Genomic DNA, 18,338 nt, shown 5'->3' on the forward strand with positions numbered 1-18,338 from the left:
TTCAAGTGTAACCGCAAGGAATTGATAACGTGTATTTGACGTCGAATATGTTAACAACATGTTGAAGAAAATGTAAACTACATTCTGCACGTACATCAATTGCATCGAAATTTCCGACTCAGTCTGTTTATTTGAAAAGACAAGTATACAATGAATTCATATAGTCCGCATCGAAATAGTTCATAGAAAGCCGACATTACTTATTTTAAAACGGGCAATGAAAATTAACAGTCCATGGCAATGTAACATATCGTTAGTTTAATGTGTCCATCAGCTCTTGTTCTAAGAATAGGTGTTACAGCCACATCGAAGCAGAGTATTCAGTGGATTCTGCTACGGATATAACGTTCTCGGACTCGGTTGGCCGACGATATCATTGACATCTATACCGTGCCAACTCGAGAATCATGCCATCTCCAGAATATTCAGTCTTTCCTCACCTCTGCCAAAAGCTATTAATTTGCTCGTCGCTGGGGCCGTAACTGTTGGCCTCATTCATTTCACATGCTTCTTGTATCGCATTCAATACAGAGGAACTTCTGCCAAATTACATCACGGTGATAAAAGTATTGGTTTACCACAATAGAACAAGGCCCTACCATTATAGTGTTGGAAGGGTATACTCGGCCGGATAAAAATGATAAATGCGGGCCTTCTATTCGCCCCTCAAAATGAACTTATCTTTTGTCTGTTTCTTTTGTGTGGTCATTTCCTCTGTGGCAAATGACACTTTCGCATAGTTAGGTGTAGGCGTATATTTGGAAGTTTTAACTGTTGCTGTTTTGGATATGATAGGTGGGCCACTGAGTCCACGGGGTATTGCTTGGTTGCCGTACAAAGAATTTATACACGCATTGTTCATATTGCAGGTTTCTGATGAATATGGGTCGCGATCGCCTTTTCCCACCCTCTTGGCCCCCCGCATGTTCTCAAGCTCAATCTCCTCGTACCCGGTACCTTCGCACCTACCCGGGCCCTCGCCAGCTAGTCGCACACACTTGCAAGTGTCCGCAGGAAAGGCTGCCTTACTGTAATCGTCGTCTTCCATTTCTAAGCTCGGAGAAGTAGCGACATTCCCGCGATTGGCGACGAACACTTCCTCTTTGTCGCCAGGCTGCCTCTCTAAAACATCTCTTCCAACGTGGTCCGATGCCCCGAGGAAAGGACAATTTCCGCAGGCGCCGTGATTGTAGCTGTCGTTGAGCTCTGAAAAATTGACATGAAATATGACAGAAACACCAATTACGACACTTAGCCCAACATCGATGGTTTTACTTCAAGTAGAATTCAACGAACCGTACTTCAGTGTATAGTTTAAACACTAATTAAAGACGGAACATCTGCGTTTCCTTCTCCTGCAATTGCATTAGTGCCTATTTCTAACATCACCTTTCGTCTCATTTCCTTCAAACATGGTTGTGACGCCTAGCCTGTTACGTACCATCCGAGTCCGTGCTATTGCTGCAGATATCATCATCATTGATCACCACAGGGTCATAGGGTGGGGTCGCCAAACAGTCTATTTGTTCCAAAGTCCGTGCTACAGCTTTTTCGGTGCCTATAAACTCTTCCGAGTCGTTAGAATGCACCCATCCCTAAAAGAACAGTAGATACATATCCTCATTTCGAAATGTCGTAGCTTTGAAAACTGAAACAGACAATTCCACGGAAAGAAGACGCTCACAGCACAAGCTAACTGATCATTTGGGCATACAAGTATCTGCGATCACTAACTCATGAATTTAACACATATTTTTGGACTAATACATAATGAATCATACGTATCTTGTTACATGTAGTTAGGGCCGAAAAGATCAATTCATATCGTTTCAAATGAAGCTCCTTTAGTGTTATCTTGAGACAAAAAGAGGAAAAACCATCGGTATACACCTTTCCAGAAATGGGGCGCTGAGTGTCCGAAATAGTGATGTCATAAGGGGAAACTAGGCCTTATGGTGGAGGGACAAAGGAGATAGTCATTGTTGACCAACACACTTGAACGCCTTTAATGACGGACAAGGGGGAAAAAGTTAGTTCCAATGCAAGCCACCAATTTCGGGAAGCATGTATACTATAGTCTCTAAAAAAGCCAGTTTTTAGAAATATACTGGCCTACACGGTACAGTTGGCTTCAGGATAAAATATGACTAGTACGTGTACTAACAATTGAAGATGTGTTCTTTGGTGGCTTCATTTTAATAGGTCTTTTACTACGCTTCCAATATATCGTCCCCCTGAAATAAAAAAAATAGCAAATTAAGATAAATGTGATGAATCATCCAAAATATGAGTTGCCTACAACAGTGTTATATATGACTGTCCTTGGGAAGAAAAGGTTATTTCAATATTTCAAATATCCCCTGCATTAAGAAACACCGACCCTCTCCATTTTTTATGACTGAAATATTGTCAGGAAAAGTTAGAACACGCTGTGAGCGATCTTGCATCACATGAGCTAAGAAATGCATTCGTGTACATGTGCCATGTTCTGTGCCGTAAAACTATTGCATGGCTTTCCAATTCAGTAAGGAGCCAACACCTCTGGACGATAGGAACTCATGGTGGCGATATCTAGGGAGTCCCTTTGAAGACATAATGAGGTTTGACAGCAGTTGAGGAAGACCCGTTGCAACGTGTTGATTGTTCTCATATTTCGGTGTTTCAACGATATAGCTAGCGATACCATGATTTTTCAAAAAGAGAAAACATTGAAAGCATGTCAATATGTCATTCAGCGTTCCCAAACAATGAGGGATAACGCCCAGAAAATTAAAAAACTCATCAACGTTCCACCGTAACTGTCTCTTTACGGAACTTGAAATCCGGAGGGTATTTTACCAGTTACTTACCAAACAGCCAGGGCGATAAGGATGACCGATGCGACTGATCCGATTATGATGAGATGAGTTTCGTTCATCTTGGACATGTTCGCTCTCCCTGGAGCTACAATGAACGTAAAGAGCAGTTGTTTGAGAAAAAAACATGCGAATAATAAAAATCGGAGGGCATTTTGTTCTCTCTACTGCAACAAAAATATCAATGGATCTGTTACGGTAGGCCTACTTGTTAAGTTAACTACCTGCTTCCTCACTCCAAAAGATGCCCATCTCCTTGCCGTCCTCAGTGATTCCAATCCCTGTTCGAAACCCTGCTGAAGTCACTGCAGATGTCTTGCCTGGCTCAATTAGAGTGGAGCTTGGTGGGGCCTGAAAGAAGGACAGCGGTGGGGTTTTTCAATCTGTTTACAAGTAAGAAAATAAAAAGTTGTATTCGGAGAAGCACCCATGACGCCAGGCAAGGCGACTGTTCAACACGTACTATCACGTTAGGCCGGGGTTTTACAGCCCCACTTGTGATGATTCACTTGTCACGAGTTAACTGACTTAGGCTTGAAAACACGAGGTGAGGTTGAAAAGTGACCTCGTGAATCGTATGTAGCCCGCTCTTTGGAAATGACTTGTTCGTTCTTCATGTCACACATGAAAAGTGAATAGTGACACGTCACATGTGAAAACGAGAACTATATGTAATCGCGGCCATAGGGGTCAATCATATTTTTTTCTCGAATTTTGTTTTTCTTCTTTAAAGGTATGCCAACGCCGTGTAGTAAGAACTGATTCAATACTATTTTATATACAGGGACGATCGCAATGTTTGATGCCATACGTTTCATTTTGGTCCATGCATGTCCCTACCTTCTCTTCGCAACCTCCCTCTTCCATTTCCCTGCACTGAACAACAGAAACCGACACGTCATCGTCATTGAGAACCCACGTCATCAGCCTATGCGTTTCGTTCATTTCTTTGTATGTGACAGATAAAACCAGTGGAACTGCAAGAAAAAGCCGCTTCGTAAAGAAACTTCCAACACCTTGGGGTTTGCATAAGGAGATCAGATGATTCTTTTTTATAGTAGTTTTTGCTCCAACCTAAACATAGGCCTATCGAACCCGTTGGCCTGGTATTTCTGCCCAAGGCTTCAATTCAATTCATTTATTTTTGTTACTTCTTATCCAACTTCTAGTGAAACTGATATTGTAGTTATACAATTTTTTTCTGTATAATGCGGCAACTCTTTCCACTTCAGGCACTCTTGCTTTCCCTCTCGCTTCGTTTCGACGCGGTGTACCCGGTCACAGTTGGTAAGTTCAATATTCCTAGTCTGAATTTCTGCCGATTCATGTCGTGTTTTGGTTCAGTGAATAGTTATATTAATATGTGTTCTTTCAATAAAGCTGGCGTCGAGAAAACTGCTTCATCCTCGTCATTTTCTAAAACACTCGCGCGCATTTTGACTATGGAGTTTGAGTATTCTTTTCTTTACTTTTAACTTTTTTGAGGATTAGAGCCTGCAGGAAAAGGGGGTTCAACGAACACAAGTGAACCCGGACTTTCTTTTACCATGAGGGCCTATGACTTATGGAACACACATCTTTTCTTACCCACCTTTACCATCAGCTGGTATGTCGATCATTTTCCCAGGCAAAGAGTGGTTTCGCCCAATCTTCTCATCTTTATTTGTTGCAAAGAGGTGGACCGTGCTTGGTGAATCCCTGGCCAAGTTTGTTACTATGTGGTGACTGCGATTGTCGTCGACTGTTTGATGATGACCATTCAACACAACGATGTAGTTAATAGCGCCATTGCAAAATTGCTCTGGGATCGGCTGAAATTTAAAAAGACACTTTCAGGGCGATCCGGAAAAAAAATCATTTATAACTTATCCAAGAGATTGTTACACAGAGAATGATTAGGCTACTGATTACGATTACTTTGTAACTCACCTTCCAGTAGATGGTGACATTCTTGCAGTTCCCGCCGCACACTGTCGCATCAAAGCCACCAGGAATGAGCACCGGGTCCCGCCCGGGGACTGAAGTAAGGAGGCGAAAATTATTAAGTATAAAAAAATATATTTTGCCATATAAGCACGTTTTGTAGTATGAAACTGGTAAACATACTGTAACTGAAAATTAAATCGTGTATGAATTACTCTACACGGCTGCAAACTGTATTTTGAACTCGATATTCACCTCATTTCGTTTGCTTTTCAACCAAGTGTTTGACCAGTAAGCGACTTTCTTCACCCAAAGGTTGCCATGATATGCCGTCTTCATGCAATCCAATGGCAATATGCCTCCCGGAATTTCTACAGCTTACAGACATGGACAAAAACTACATAAAAATGGTTCAGGAAAGGCAATTCGCCCAATCGAAAAGATCTATTATTACATGTATAAGCAGAAAACTATTTTCTCACCGTCAGCTTTCATCTCGTGGAGAGTGTATACCTCGTTACTCACTAGACCATAACTCGGAGGTTTCGCTGATAAGGAAATGTTGTAGAGTCCGTGGGGTATCAGCCCCGATATCTTCACTTGGGTTATGTTGGTGACATTTCGTAGAAGCTGCAAAAGACAAATAAGAATTCAGAAATCATCGCCAGCTGATTTGGAAATGACATTGGGTGATATGATTTGCAAACTGAAAACGTTTTCAATTTCGTGATTTTCACGAAAACATGGAGATATCACATTCTCTAAGATACCTGATAAGGCACTGAAATACGCTGTCATGAAAATAAAAGCCTGGCCTGTAAAACAAGATGGTCACTAACTTGGCGTTAACATTAACTTTGCGTTAAGCATAAGCTCGTAACCTAACTTGTTTTGGATAAGCAGGCCATGAATTTTTTTTTAAATCCGTAGGCGTAGGAATGTGGTTAAGATTGCCTCCGTCTGTGCTAGATTCCACAATAAGGTGTGACAAGTTCAAGTGTCCATTTTTGGGAGAACCAACTATCACGAGCGTAAACTCTAGATTTGATAAGCATTGTATGTGTTTAACAGATGATATATATATGCACCAGATTTCAATTGTTATCTCATAGCTGATAGACTGCTTATAAAGAAATGATAAGGGTAACATATATTGACCATGTTTGTCGACCACCGGGGTCACATTTTATTCACAAGATGATTCATTTTATTCGAATCCATTTGTTTGTATTGTGTTCTATGCGTAAATGTTTACTCGCACCAAAAGATTGCTACTTAAAGAAATTTTTAAAAGTGCTGGAAGTTAACACTTGTTATATATACCTTGTGTTTGACATTGGAGGCAGTCAAACTAATCATGTAGAGGATGGCGAAGTGTCTATTGGGCGAATCCCATGATATATCAAGAGATGTACTAGATTCATTGCTTATATGAAGATTCGAAGGTCTTGCTGGTTTCACTGCAATGAAAGATTCGAAATTAACTATTTTGGTAAGCAAATCACGCGATCATTATGAGGTCTTTTCCACAGATGTTGGATGACGTAAAAGTTCATAGTGACATGTAGGTGTACACATGTAGCGGTTAGCTGATCTTTTAAATGCTATTTCTATGAATCACCGGTCGTCAACAAACAAAAACAAACTATTTTTGACAAAGTAAGATTATACAAGGACAGGATATTGGGGGACATCATGGACAAATCATTGCATCTGATGAACCACAAGCTAAAGCACCAGTATGATGGGTGAAAAATACACCTGCTCACTTGTGTGAGGTAAAAGATTATTTTTGCCGCTACGATAGACTTTCATTATCCTTCATTAACAAATTGGCTCGAAGCTAAGCCTTGATGACGATATACGCATCTGGCTAAGGTGGATATTACCAATGCATGCAGCATGTACTTGTCAAGTGCTTGTGAAGTGAACATGATGATCTGACCTCAAAAAAAGAGACTTTGTATTTGACCGCTGTTACTCTGATAGGTCACTTGTACATAACATCTTATCTGATAATTTGACATATTACCCCTGTCATCCAACGAGTCAATGTCCAGGTTTGTGACAATTGTGTCCATCACAGTTTTCAGGGTCACTTCCAGGTAAAGCGTCATGTTTGGTTGGAAGTCGTTCAGTGTAAAACTACACGACATTGAATGCTTGCTGCCACAATGGAGAAAAGGGGTGTTTCGGCGGCTGAAAAAAGTGATTTAGCAAATTGTATCATGTTTGTATCTATCCGAGGCTATAAAAACGTCACTTTTTTCGACGTTTTCTTAACACTCACTTGCCATTTGCACTGGCTCTTGCACACGCAATAGGTCATATCCCAACCCTCCAATCCTGATATTGGTAAAATTCATAGCGCCAAAACAAACGGACGAGGAACTTTTGCGTTAAACTTCTCCTTGCTCCCTACATGTTCCTTTCCACTTGCTCGGCTGACGTATCATCTTGGTCAGCCTGGGATGTCGATAAAGGTTTCATGTCCTTCTGACACCGGTTCCACAAAAAACCTTCTCACTAGTAACGCCAGATTATCTCCAACTGTATCTCCTGTACGCTTCGAGCCACATAAAGAGGCAAATGACTGAGGTCATGCTGTGAAAGGCTCAGGGGTGAAGTTTATGCTTGATCAATATACTAGCGTTAAAAGTCTGCGTTCATTAAAAGGTTGTTTTTGTGCACCCGCGACAAGATATTTTGTTCTTCTCCACAACACTGGTCGAGAGGACTTGATGTAATCACGGATCACCTCAACAAGAAACACAATGCCATGTTCTTGTAAATATTTGCCTTATCGTATATCATCATTACCTTAAAGAATACTTGATGGTCCACGTCAAATTGAAAATTTGGCATTTTCCTATGTGTGACATTTGCTGATGATAGGAGGGTGAAAGCTTCATGCTAACACTCTGCCAGTTTGCGATCATGAGGTTTTCGGGTGATACATACGGCTTCAGTGGAGTTCCTGAGTGAAGGAAAGGATCAATAAGAGCATGTTGTTTTTTTACCCAGCAAGTTAAACGTCGGTGCAACATAGATTGTCAGGCTTTGTTTTGATCAAGATAACTCTAGTGTATCCCCAGTCGGTAGAATGAATGCCTACCTCTGCAATTCCCGACGAGGATTAGACATTAGAATTGATCATGACATTGTTTTATCATCATTATTATCATTTAAGGATTCATGGTCCATTGCTGGATCATTTGCCATATGATGTATTCCAAATCAGGTTAAACATTTACCCCCGTGAGGGATCTTTAGCCTTTGCTGGCATAGGTACTCGGGTCCAGAGAATCTTGGTTTTAAGTCTCATTCAAAGGACTGTGAAGACCCATGAATTTTATTTCCTTGAAGCCACGCCGGTTCATCAAGAAATACAACCTCGGGTTCTCCCCGGGATCGCACCTGGGCCCTATTATGTTGTAGGCAGCAGTGTCAACTACTAGGGTATGACAGGCTCTTAAGCAACTATCTACTCTTTGACGGAATCTAAAATGTATTCAAGAACTACATAGCCCTTTAAAATCCTACTTACTTCCCGTATAAAGGTAAATATTATCCAGGGGTCTCTCCAAATGGCTACATCTACATTGATAGAAACCTTCATCGTCTTTGGACACATTTGGCAAGGTAAAGGTAACGCTATGTTCATCAACCTTCTTTACGTTTCCATTTGGTTCACGGATTGACCGACTGCGCTGCTGGCCAGAACAAGACTTTGGATCAACTGCGACGTAGACATTCTCAACGTTGCAATCCTTCGACACGATGCACTTGCCGAATATGGTGTCGCCTACATGAGCTCTAAGATCCCAACTCGTCAGGGTGTCTTCGTCGGTGCCAAGACAGATAACTGAAAACAACAATTTTCATTGTTTACTCGATGAGAAAAACAATGCTTCCAAGTTTCAGTTCGTCGGTGCCAAGACAGATAACTGAAAACAACAATTTTCATTGTTTACTCGATGAGAAAAACAATGCTTCCAAGTTTCAGTTCGTCGGTGCCAAGACAGATAACTGAAAACAACAATTTTCATTGTTTACTCGATGAGAAAAACAATGCTTCCAAGTTTCAGTTCGAAGTAGGAAATTTAAAAATCCTGACTGTCCCATCTTAATAATTTTCAAGTCGGGAAAATGTTCCTTTATCAAGGTGTAGATTTGCCAGTGTTGCACTTGCAGTCGTTTGCGCGCAAGTTGATCGTCGAACTTGCATATAAGCCTAATTCACTGACCAGAGTGTATACAACCACTAATCGCGTCAACTCCGTTTTTCAGTTAAGTTGTAGGTAGGGGCATCAGTTCATCTTGAGAATTTTGTCGCAAGCAAAACCCCTATGTTTCAAACATAGTTCCTTGGGAATATTCCTGACACTATAAACGTATACAATGTAATTCTTTAACGCGAGGATGACAGTAGCACGTTGAAAGGTGCCAAAACAATCGGTTTCACTTACCCGAAGGCTTGCCTTTTGGCACCACACAATCACTGTTGACCTTGGTATCAGAAAAAGAAACTATGAGTAGGCCTATCAAAGGCAAACAACTTTCATGAAATGACATTGGGATGAACTTCATCGTATGTATCCATCGGAATACCGTCAAGATGGCGAGGTCCGCTTTGGTTTTTCCTTGTTTGTTTTAAGTTGGTTGAAGTCGTCGACATTTCAGAAGTCTTGACTCAGGTCAGTGGCAGCAGAACTATATTCCTTGTGACATCCTAGTCCCCGTGAAGCTGTGTAAGCTGGGAATTTTCGAGAAATAATCACAAAATCAGGTGAAATGGATGGCGGCGATAAAAGTTAACTTATAGAAAAACATGTTATTCCCAAATGATTACACGCATTAAATCATAGTTCGCAATGTTTATCTATTGATCAACTCGATAAATGCCCTCGATAAATGACCTCAAGACTGTCACATATTATCATATACTGGTGTATCTCATCATGATGTCCTCTTTTGACCTGACAAATGTTAGGATTCAAGATGAAATCATAACGATACATGTATACATTGAAACTATTTGTCTTCTTCGATATGTTATCATTCCTTAGGTCATTTTAAACGTATACGTGTCAATTGAGTTTCAGACATTTTATAGAGAAGCTATCATTGTTTCAACTTATGTTAACAAAAATGTCATGATTCGATCACGTGCGGTCAGGCTTAGGGTACCTGACATGACCAGAGCTGAGGTACCATCACCAAGTACTATTGTCCTCCTTTAGTATCGAACCGCTGAGCCCATAGTTTTTTAAAACAAGTTAGCCACTAACTTGCTGAGTTTAAGTTGGCGCTAACGCCCAATATTCCAGGTATATATACATGTATATGTATCTTGTCATTTCTTGCCATAAGTAGATGCGCCAGACAATGATAACAAGGCAAGATTAGTTTAAAGCTTCACGAATTCATGCAGGAAAAATTGCAATACATGTAGTTTGTTGATTTTACCATGGAGGTATAAATACCTCCATGATTTTACTTAATACGTCTCCGAAGTTTTAAGGGTTGGGAGAAGCATACTCTTCTTCATCGTCATCATCGTCATCATCGTTATAGTAGTTGTCATCATCATCATCATCATCATCATCGACATCATCATCTTCATGTGATACGTCTTGCGGGGCCGGGCTTCTGGATATGGTTTCCTCTGCGACAGGTCTCGGTTGTGACCCGATGACCATCTCCACATGATCCAGGGATTGGCCAGGTGACCTTGTTGCAGCTACCTCTTCTGCGACTGCGCTCGTCAGTGACGCGGTTTCAACGACACCTGGCGGCGTTAGGATTGTCATTGAACTTGTTCGAACGCCTTGAGAGACAGCCGCTGTGCTTTGCAGTGACATGGTTTGTCCAACCTCCTGCTGATCTGGGCTTGGCGGCGGCATAGTCTGGACGACTGTTGTCGTATTCATACAGGAAGATAATACACGGAAGGCCTTCCTTATCCTCTTGAATATGTTAAGCATTCTTCTTTCCGACGACGCTCTAGAAGACATTCTCTCCAACTGCAGCTCTGCATTATCTACTGCAAGAGCGACCTGGTCCCAAGAATCCACAGCCACAACGCTCTCCTCCGTATTAATGTCATCAGATTCGACCTTTCTGACCTTAAACATATCTCTGTTCTTCCGTTTGCCAAATTTTGGGAAGTCATGTCGGTGTCTTTTGTACTGCTTGATGATTTCGTCATACTGCCTGTGCAAGTTAAGCCCAATAGTTGCATTTTCGGCATTTTCTATCCTGCGTGGCCAATTGTTGAGGAAGCGCGTGATACTCGCGTCATTTCGCCGCTCCTTCAATCCATCTATGTAGGCAAGATGCTGCGTATACAACCTATCAATCCTCCTTTTCTTGTCGCGTACCCAACGGACCATATGTGCAGGGACATCTGAAGAAGAGTAAAAGTAAGCCAAATTAGAAATCGTAGACCTCATATAAGGTAAGTAAAATCGAATTGAACTCGGAATTGGGAGTCGGAAGGGTGAGCAACCTCTTGGATGGTGCGTGCGGCGAGTTTACCGCAATTCCTTTTGTTGGCATCACCCTGAGAGTCATTCAAATTCAATCCTACCATTCTGGTACCATTTCTTGTACTTCCAACAGGCTCTTCTCGCCATTGCGTAGTCATCAATGATAAGAGGGTCGTCAACATACAGTCGCCTGACCTCCACAACAGTTTCCAAGCTATGGTCCCGGTTACGCCGATGAGGTGGTCGCTTGCTCTCGGGCTAAAGAACGAAAGGAAAATATCAGTAATTATAATTAGGGGAACGCATGTCACTGAGAGAGTTTTGTTATTTCATTCTGTTGGCAGCCTTGAGACATGTGTTCGTTATCTTACCTTCAGCAGTTGATCCCCTACTACTGGTTCACGATCATACTCCTCGTCTCCATTCGCCTCCTCCTGCCTGGTCAATCTCATATTGTCCCGGTGAGTGTGGTAATAAGTGTCGTAATTCTCGGGGAAGTAATCGTTCAAGAAGTCATCGAGTTCCGAATCAGAGTCCTCACTTTCTACCAGGGCTACAGCTGGATCTGGCGCCCAGAGTACGGGCTCATCAGTACGGCGATTACGGGACGGCCAACGCTCGACGGACGACTGCCTGTCGTACCGTAGAACGTGACGGGTGAGTTCTTCGCGCTGTACGGGTGCGGCAGGATTCCCCCTTTGCGTCGTGTTGGTTGTGTTGATTTGTCTGATCTCGCTCCGTAGGTAGTTAATCCTCTCTGAGTATTCTCTTCGACCTTCTGGGGTCATGTTACGAAACTCCCTCCCACTTGGCCATACAATGTCGGCGTGTCGCGCGAAGACGAACCGTACGATGTGATTCAAATATGGGTGCTCGTGCAAAAGGTTTGTAAGGTTTTCGTAGCTCTGTTCCGGTCTCCGCTGACCACGTGTGTTCTGACCCAACCCTCCTGTATCCTGATAGGTTGGTGCTTGGGTTCGACTTGTACTCGGTTGCATTCCACTTGCAATTGGTTGCATTCCACTTCTACTTGGTTGTGGTAGACTTGTACTTGGTTGCATTACAGTTGTACTTGGTTGTGGTCGACTTGTGCTTGGTTGTGGTCGACTTGTACTTGGGTGTGGTCGACTTGTGCTTGGCTGTATTGTACTTGTATTTGGTTGAATTCGATTTGTCCTTGATTGTAGTATTCGCCTTGTACTTGGCCGTTCTTCTGGAGGTCGAGTCGGGCCACTATCCATCTTCACGGTCTATCCGCTCCGCAAGAAGGATCATGGTACCAAGACAAGCACTATAGGCGTGCTGTGTGATAATTTTTAAACTTAACGAAGCGTTTCTCTTTACTCATTCGCCATAAAACGGACGATAATGCGCACAAGAACAGCCAGGGAAGCAACTCGTTGCGTTAACGGCGTTACTACGGTGACCATGACGTCACGTGGCCAGTGCCAATGTGACGTCACACAAATAAGATGAGTTCAATGTCTATGACATCATTATGATGGAAATGTTGTTTGGTTCGCCATTTTAAAGTAGTTCAAGCTCATCTTCACTGACAGCATAATTGACTAATATCGCGGACTTCTGTGTGCATAGGAGACGGTGACGGCCAGAACTAATGACGGCAGAGACCATCTATTATCATCGAGGAGAATGTCGGTTGAGCTTTACTGTAGTTTCATACCTTCGTTTTTATAGGAGATCGCAAAACATTCCAAGAAAAGGTTCAAAGGTGCGGAGTCATGCCATACCAAGCCAAGACTCCTAACTTGATAATAAGCCGAACGCAAGAAGATCATTATCAAGTACAGCCCAATAAAAAGCATCACACGGTAATTAAAGCGCGTGCCCTGTCCTCAACCCCGTAAGATCATCGCGACCATCACCGCCCGGAGCGCACCCGTCTTTTTGCTACTAACGGGGTCATATCGGAAATAATTATACGATCGACTTGCAAGTAAAATCCGCTTACACGGTGTATTTATAAACATGTTGTTTGTCTTTTTGAAACAAGACCCAACGGTTCATTATTACTAGTATCAGCTATATTGATCTGAACATTATGTGACTCTTGCCTACAAGACGTACCAATTACTGCTCTTGGATGGTGGAATGGATACCGAACGAAACGTGTTGGTTGGTCTACGAAACACTGCAAGATGCAGCAAAAATATAGGTCAAAACCGTGGCGCTCCGCATAATGCCTTTGGATGCCGTACATGATGCAATTGCAGCTTACAACATCACCATGACATAACAATCAGTGCAACTTCAAGTAAAAAGTGAGGTCGGATTTTAGTAATGAGCAAATTTCGACATAATGATACTTACTTACGGAAATCATACTATCGGTACCAGAATATTGAGCGAAAAACATGGAGATTTTTGGACTGTTAGCCAATACCGGTTGACAAGACGACCGACACGGCTATTCCATTTATCAATCAGTACCTTGTTAATTGTAACTGGCGAGACCGGAGTGCAAACTGCCTTCCTAACATGTTACTGAAACGGTGCTTTGTGAAGGCATTTTGCTTTCATAATTGTCATTCTTTCGGAGCTAATGAAAACTGACAGTGCGCCGGCTGTGAGAGTGAAAATGGTAAATCCGACTCTTGCGCTTCTAGTGAAACCATGTTTCATATATTTCACATGATAACAGCGTTATGCCAGTGTCAGACCAAAGAACCTCAGGGTCTAGATTCAGAGATGTACATTGTTAGGCAACTTCTCAGTCTCAAATATCAACTAACCTTATTCATACACCAAAGTCAGCTTTCACACGACTGCATCCATTAAAAACCATATCACATCGATGTATCAATCATCTTCATTAAAGCATGTGTGGAGGGGTGCAGTGTAGCGTGATTGAATAGATGTCACTAATTGCCCAGAAGATCTCCAATCAGCTTTCAGTCGACTAGGCCAGTTTCCAAGTATGCAAGAACATTACAGGTCACTGAGCGAGACCAACCCGGGCGTCATTAGTGACAGGGTATTTATGGAAGTTACTAGGATGCTTTATGAATGATGGTTGACACGGACGAGAGGTGATGAAACGCCGGGAATCGTGCTCTACTATATAATAATAATTCGTGCTGCGAGGCAGAAGGGACCCGATAGTCGATCACTCCCGCTACAAGTGCTAGAGCATCAGAAGGGGAAACCCTCATCGGTGCTCCTACAAGTCCTAGTCGTCAAGAGGCAGAGCCTCATCGGTGCCGCTACAAGTCCCAGTCACCAAGAGGAAAAGCCCTCGTCGGTGCCGCTACCTGACCTAGATCATCAAGAGGCAAAGTCCTCATCGGTGCCGCTACCTGACCTAGATCACCAAGAGGAAAAGCCCTCGTCGGTGCCGCTACCTGACCTAGATCATCAAGAGGAAAAGCCCTCGTCGGTGCCGCTACCTGACCTAGATCACCGAGAGGAAAAGCCCTCGTCGGTTCCGCTACCTGACCTAGATCATCAAAAGGCAAAGTCCTCATCAGTGCCGCTACCTGACCTAGATCACCAAGAGGAAAAGCCCTCGTCGGTGCCGCTACCTGACCTAGATCATCAAAAGGCAAAGTCCTCATCAGTGCCGCTACCTGACCTAGATCACCAAGAGGAAAAGCCCTCGTCGGTGCCGCTACCTGACCTAGATCACCAAGAGGCAAAGTCCTCATCGGTGCCGCTACCTGACCTAGATCATCAAGAGGCAAAGTCCTCATCGGTGCCGCTACCTGACCTAGATCATCAAGAGGCAAAGTCCTCATCGGTGCCGCTACCTGACCTAGATCATCAAGAGGCAAAGTCCTCATCGGTGCCGCTACCTGACCTAGATCACCACGAGGAAAAGCCCTCTTCGTTCCGCTACATGACCTCGATAACCAAGAGGCAACCACACTCATCTGTGCCGAAACATGACCTAGATCACCAAGAGGCAAGCCCTCATAGTGTCTCTTAATGAGGTTTTCTTGCAGCAATTGGCAACAACAATAAAGCCATCAGCCGGGCTACTCTAACACTGCAAAAACGATAAGATTTTGTTGCAAATATAGGTAATCTTTACAAGTTTTTGCTTGATATAACCGGACAAATCGATAGTAATTATTCTTAAGGAGGACATTCAAGGCAACTGTATCGATATCTTTACATCCTTCAATGGGAAGTTCGATGTTTGGTCACGTACAATGTCCAATGGGTGACATATCACATTGGTTAACTGTCTTGCAGTGATACCGTATTGACCTCTCGATTCCGGTGGACACAGCGGACACCATGTGGCTTATCTCCCGAAACCATTGAAAAAGAATGTATTTCTGTCAATGGCGTCGATCTTCACCGATTAAGTTTTGGACAGGCGTACACTGCAGATAATGCCAGTCATGACCCAGGGCGATAAATATAACTTAGAAAACATAAAACTTATTAAATCTTCATGTAATCCAGTGTGAATCCTTTTGGAATGGGCACTAAAGGAACTGTGTGGAAAACGGTGATAATGAAGCGATACATTTGTTGACAGTTACTCAAGTGCGATTCTTTGTTCAAATGAAGAACCTATCAGCACTGATTCGTCTTCAGTGAGATGACCGCGTCCGTCATGTAGGACAGGTCGGCGGAAGGAATCTTTACACATTTTACTGTTGGTTTCCGTATAAGAATCTCCATGATAAAAAGAAGCTGTTTTTTCAACAATAAGCAATATCAAAGCATGCAAAGCTTGTTGCTACCGTTGACTACAAAAGTTCACTGTCAAAACAAAATTTACTCGGAATCATTGCAAAATCAATTATGTTTATCTTGTTAGCTTCGTATACCTGTACCTCGGACACAGAAGGTGAATATTCTTCATTCTACCAACAAGGTACTTAGCCAAAACTCGCGGATTCCCAACAGAGGAATAACAATAAAGCTTTGAAAATTAATTTAAACTAGGCCATATATTCACATAGTATGGACATGTGAGAAGATGACGCGTAACCCTATAGCGCATAACATTACACTGGCACTAGTTGTTTCAAACTATAGTTGCGAATCACCGTTTCCTTGACTTTTCAGGCTTATCGGCTTTTGCGGTCAACTGGGGGACAAGGCTAAACTCATTAGCGATCAACCCTATCTCGTCATTAATTTCCTAACACATCAAACATATAACATGCAGAAAGAAGATCGAGATCAAACGAATTCACCGCGATTCCCCTCCTTATGAAGATGCAAACCTGATACGATCATGGATTCGAGTGTCAGAAATGACTTAATTAGCAAGAATTGGCTGATCTTATCGAGTAAGAAGGTATCGAAGAATTCTTCAGCGTAACACTGTAGAAATAGGATGTATATTTACCCATTTTAACTTCGTTCGCAGTCAAGTCTGTCCTTTTTTGGCATCCTAACGTCAATACAGCTATATATATATATATGAATCGTGTTGAAGGATCATCGCAAACATATTCAAAAGTATCGCTGAAGCTTTCGGACCAATCTTTAAGATAATCCATCTTTCTACTAAGTCTAAGAAAAATACCCAGAGAGATAAGGTAAACAATTTTATCCCGCCTAATGAGCCGAGGTAGGGGGTTAATTAATGACGCCAATCGGTAGTGTCTATCCGTTGATACTCGTTTAAGGTGTGGCCAATTCCAGATTGAAAGGGACCATTCATTTTCCGCCGTTCATTTCATTTTTGCGTATTTTTAAAAATAATTACCCAATGCCTGATGGCTAAAAAACATCAATAAATCAAGTGTCCTGTCACGGTCCTTAGGAAAGTATTGAGTAATTCTAAAGCGATCCGAGTGCACAATAACTGGTTGCAAAAAACCAAGCGGTATCGTTGTTGCAAAATGAAGAAGGTATGATTAGTTCTCAAGAGAAGAAAGTTATAGCCACTTGGTTGAGGTTCAGTCGATACCTGGGTTGAGGTACTTTGTAAGTAAATTTCGATCAAGTAGTTACAAAATTAGATTGGATAGAAATTGGATTTACGTATTCCGTGTAATGTTGCCTTCTTAAGATTCTCACCAGAGAAATCTACTGTACATTACTTATCACTTTACCTTGCCTAATTGCACTTTTTGCTACTCTCCTGATTCATGTATGATTGTACTTACTGCACTATGACTTCTTGTAAATGTCAAGCGACTGCTTGCAAAGTATGCCTTATGATTATGGAAAATAACTTGATGTTGCTATTGGATACGAGTAAACACGATCTTCAAAACAAATAACGCCATGGAATGTAACGGCATGCAAATATTAACATATCTTTTGATATATGGTCGTTGTCCCTGTGGATAGCCTAATTATGGTTTTCAGCGTCTACCACAGCAAATCGTTTTAGGTATCTTTGGCGCACATAACATCATTGATCGCGGATGCACAGCGGATACATTAACTTAAGGAACTGATGCCGAGCGGAAGGTATTGGTTTTCTCACCAAATAAACGAGGAGTGGAGCTAAGATGTAGGCCAAAATCGAAGCGCCAGCCGAGCGGGTCTTCGGCGAAATAATAGCACCATCTGAGCTGTGTTTGGTAAGACAATAATACCGACAGTGAGGTACCAATTTCTATTCTAATACACCTTCTAAACTAAATATCGAAATGTGATTTTCTTTTTTTTACTGCTTCTATTTTTGCACCTACCCAATTGGTTAGGATGCTTAACCATTGGAACAACATACTATTAAAAAATATATATTTCAAAGAAAGTTTGACAACTTCTGTATGATTCTGTCGTTGAGTACATGAACATGTACCGCCGCCTGGATTATGTTAGATAATAATGTGTGCATCGTACAAGTACAATTTATTAGCATTAATTGATAATCTCATTCTACTAAAGCAAAAAAGTTATATCATCATTGAAGTTGACTGCATGCCATTTTTCTGTTAGTAATTTGTCATAACACATGTACGTATAGTGCCTTCTTAATCTGATCAAGATTGCCGAGATATATCATCGTTTTCAGTTGATTATGGCAACGGACAGTTAAATGTAACCAATCAGGTCACAGTGGGAGGGATTTCAGCGTGGAGTCAAAGCACAATGATCGTATTTCCCCAATAGAAGCAAACAAACCAGG

General features: G+C 42.1%; 1 protein-coding gene across 1 annotated transcript; it reads right to left on the reverse strand.

Annotated features, from left to right (window-relative positions):
- LOC135486968 (uncharacterized) lies at positions 1-9,635 on the reverse strand. Its single transcript, XM_064770183.1, has 14 exons — positions 9,248-9,635; positions 8,326-8,643; positions 7,599-7,755; positions 6,811-6,977; positions 6,102-6,238; positions 5,261-5,408; positions 4,785-4,873; positions 4,447-4,666; positions 3,696-3,832; positions 3,080-3,206; positions 2,850-2,943; positions 2,165-2,234; positions 1,442-1,595; positions 1-1,206 (listed from the first exon to the last, which is right to left on the reverse strand). Exons 1-14 carry the CDS (start codon positions 9,366-9,368, stop codon positions 656-658), a joined length of 2,490 nt encoding a protein of 829 aa, XP_064626253.1. The 5' UTR covers positions 9,369-9,635; the 3' UTR covers positions 1-655.
- Positions 9,636-18,338: the final 8,703 nt, after the last annotated feature.

This window comes from Lineus longissimus, chromosome 4 (genome assembly GCF_910592395.1).
Source record: "Lineus longissimus chromosome 4, tnLinLong1.2, whole genome shotgun sequence".
Classification (NCBI taxonomy): Eukaryota; Metazoa; Nemertea; class Pilidiophora; order Heteronemertea; family Lineidae; genus Lineus; species Lineus longissimus.

Bases quoted from the DNA above. Each gene is read 5' to 3' on its own strand.
- LOC135486968 (XM_064770183.1), bottom strand. From the start codon at position 9,368: ATGAAGTTCATCCCAATGTCATTTCATGAAAGTTGTTTGCCTTTGATA. The intron at 8,644-9,247 runs GTAAGTGAAACC...TGTTGTTTTCAG, and splicing joins GCCAAAAGGCAAGCCTTCGG to TTATCTGTCTTGGCACCGAC. The intron at 1,596-2,164 runs GTTAGTACACGT...CTGTTCTTTTAG, and splicing joins CAAAGAACACATCTTCAATT to GGATGGGTGCATTCTAACGA.